General features: G+C 41.9%; 1 protein-coding gene across 1 annotated transcript in view; it reads right to left on the bottom strand.

Moving 5' to 3' along the window:
- The window catches only part of LOC109361886, a 3,482-nt gene extending 2,774 nt beyond the window's left edge, over positions 1-708 (bottom strand). The window contains exon 1 of the mRNA XM_019607415.1: positions 33-708. Within this exon, the coding sequence (XP_019462960.1) occupies positions 33-708 (676 nt within the window). The remainder of the gene's footprint in view (positions 1-32) is intronic.

The raw sequence follows: 708 nt of genomic DNA, 5'->3' as shown, positions 1-708 counted from the left end.
ATTCTCCCTTGTAACAGTATTAGTAGTATCACCTTCCTCATGTTCTACCTCCTTACCCTTATGTATATCTCTATTTACTTTTTCGGATGTTCCAACTTCATTTCCACGCAATACTTCTTGCTCAACAGCTAAATTCTCTCCAATGCTTTTACCAATAACCTTACCACTTCTGGTAGTGATAGATTTGCAGTGCTCTTTCGGGTTGGTCTGAGTGTTAGCGGAGAATTTCTGTCTGTCTGCATTTTGATTTGCCATTTGCTTGGCCAACTGACCCACTTGAGTCTCTAGATTCCTGATGGATGCATCAGTATTTTTCTGATTGGAAATAGAAACTTGCATGAACTTCTCTAATGTTTCCTCTAATTTTGTTTGTCGCTCATGCAGTGGTGGATGTTGACCTTGTTGATATGAGGACTGATATGGTGGTTGTCGGTTAGATGGCCCAGCTTCTTGCCTCCACCCAAAATTGTGATTCTGATTCTGGTTTCCCCTCCACCCCTGTGAGAACTGATTGTTGAACGGAGGGTTGTTGGGGAAATTACCTTGATGAGGTGGATTATTGACATACTGAACTTCCTCTTCTGGTCTATGGATATGCATCGAACAATGACCACTGACATGATCACCACCACAAAATTCACAGCATAATACTTGTTGATGGACTGGAGGAGTCTGAACCACATTAAGTTGCTGAGGCAACTTGGTCAT

Source organism: Lupinus angustifolius, chromosome LG12 (assembly GCF_001865875.1).
Source record: "Lupinus angustifolius cultivar Tanjil chromosome LG12, LupAngTanjil_v1.0, whole genome shotgun sequence".
NCBI lineage: Eukaryota > Viridiplantae > Streptophyta > Magnoliopsida > Fabales > Fabaceae > Lupinus > Lupinus angustifolius.
This window is presented reverse-complemented; position numbering and strand designations above follow the sequence as displayed.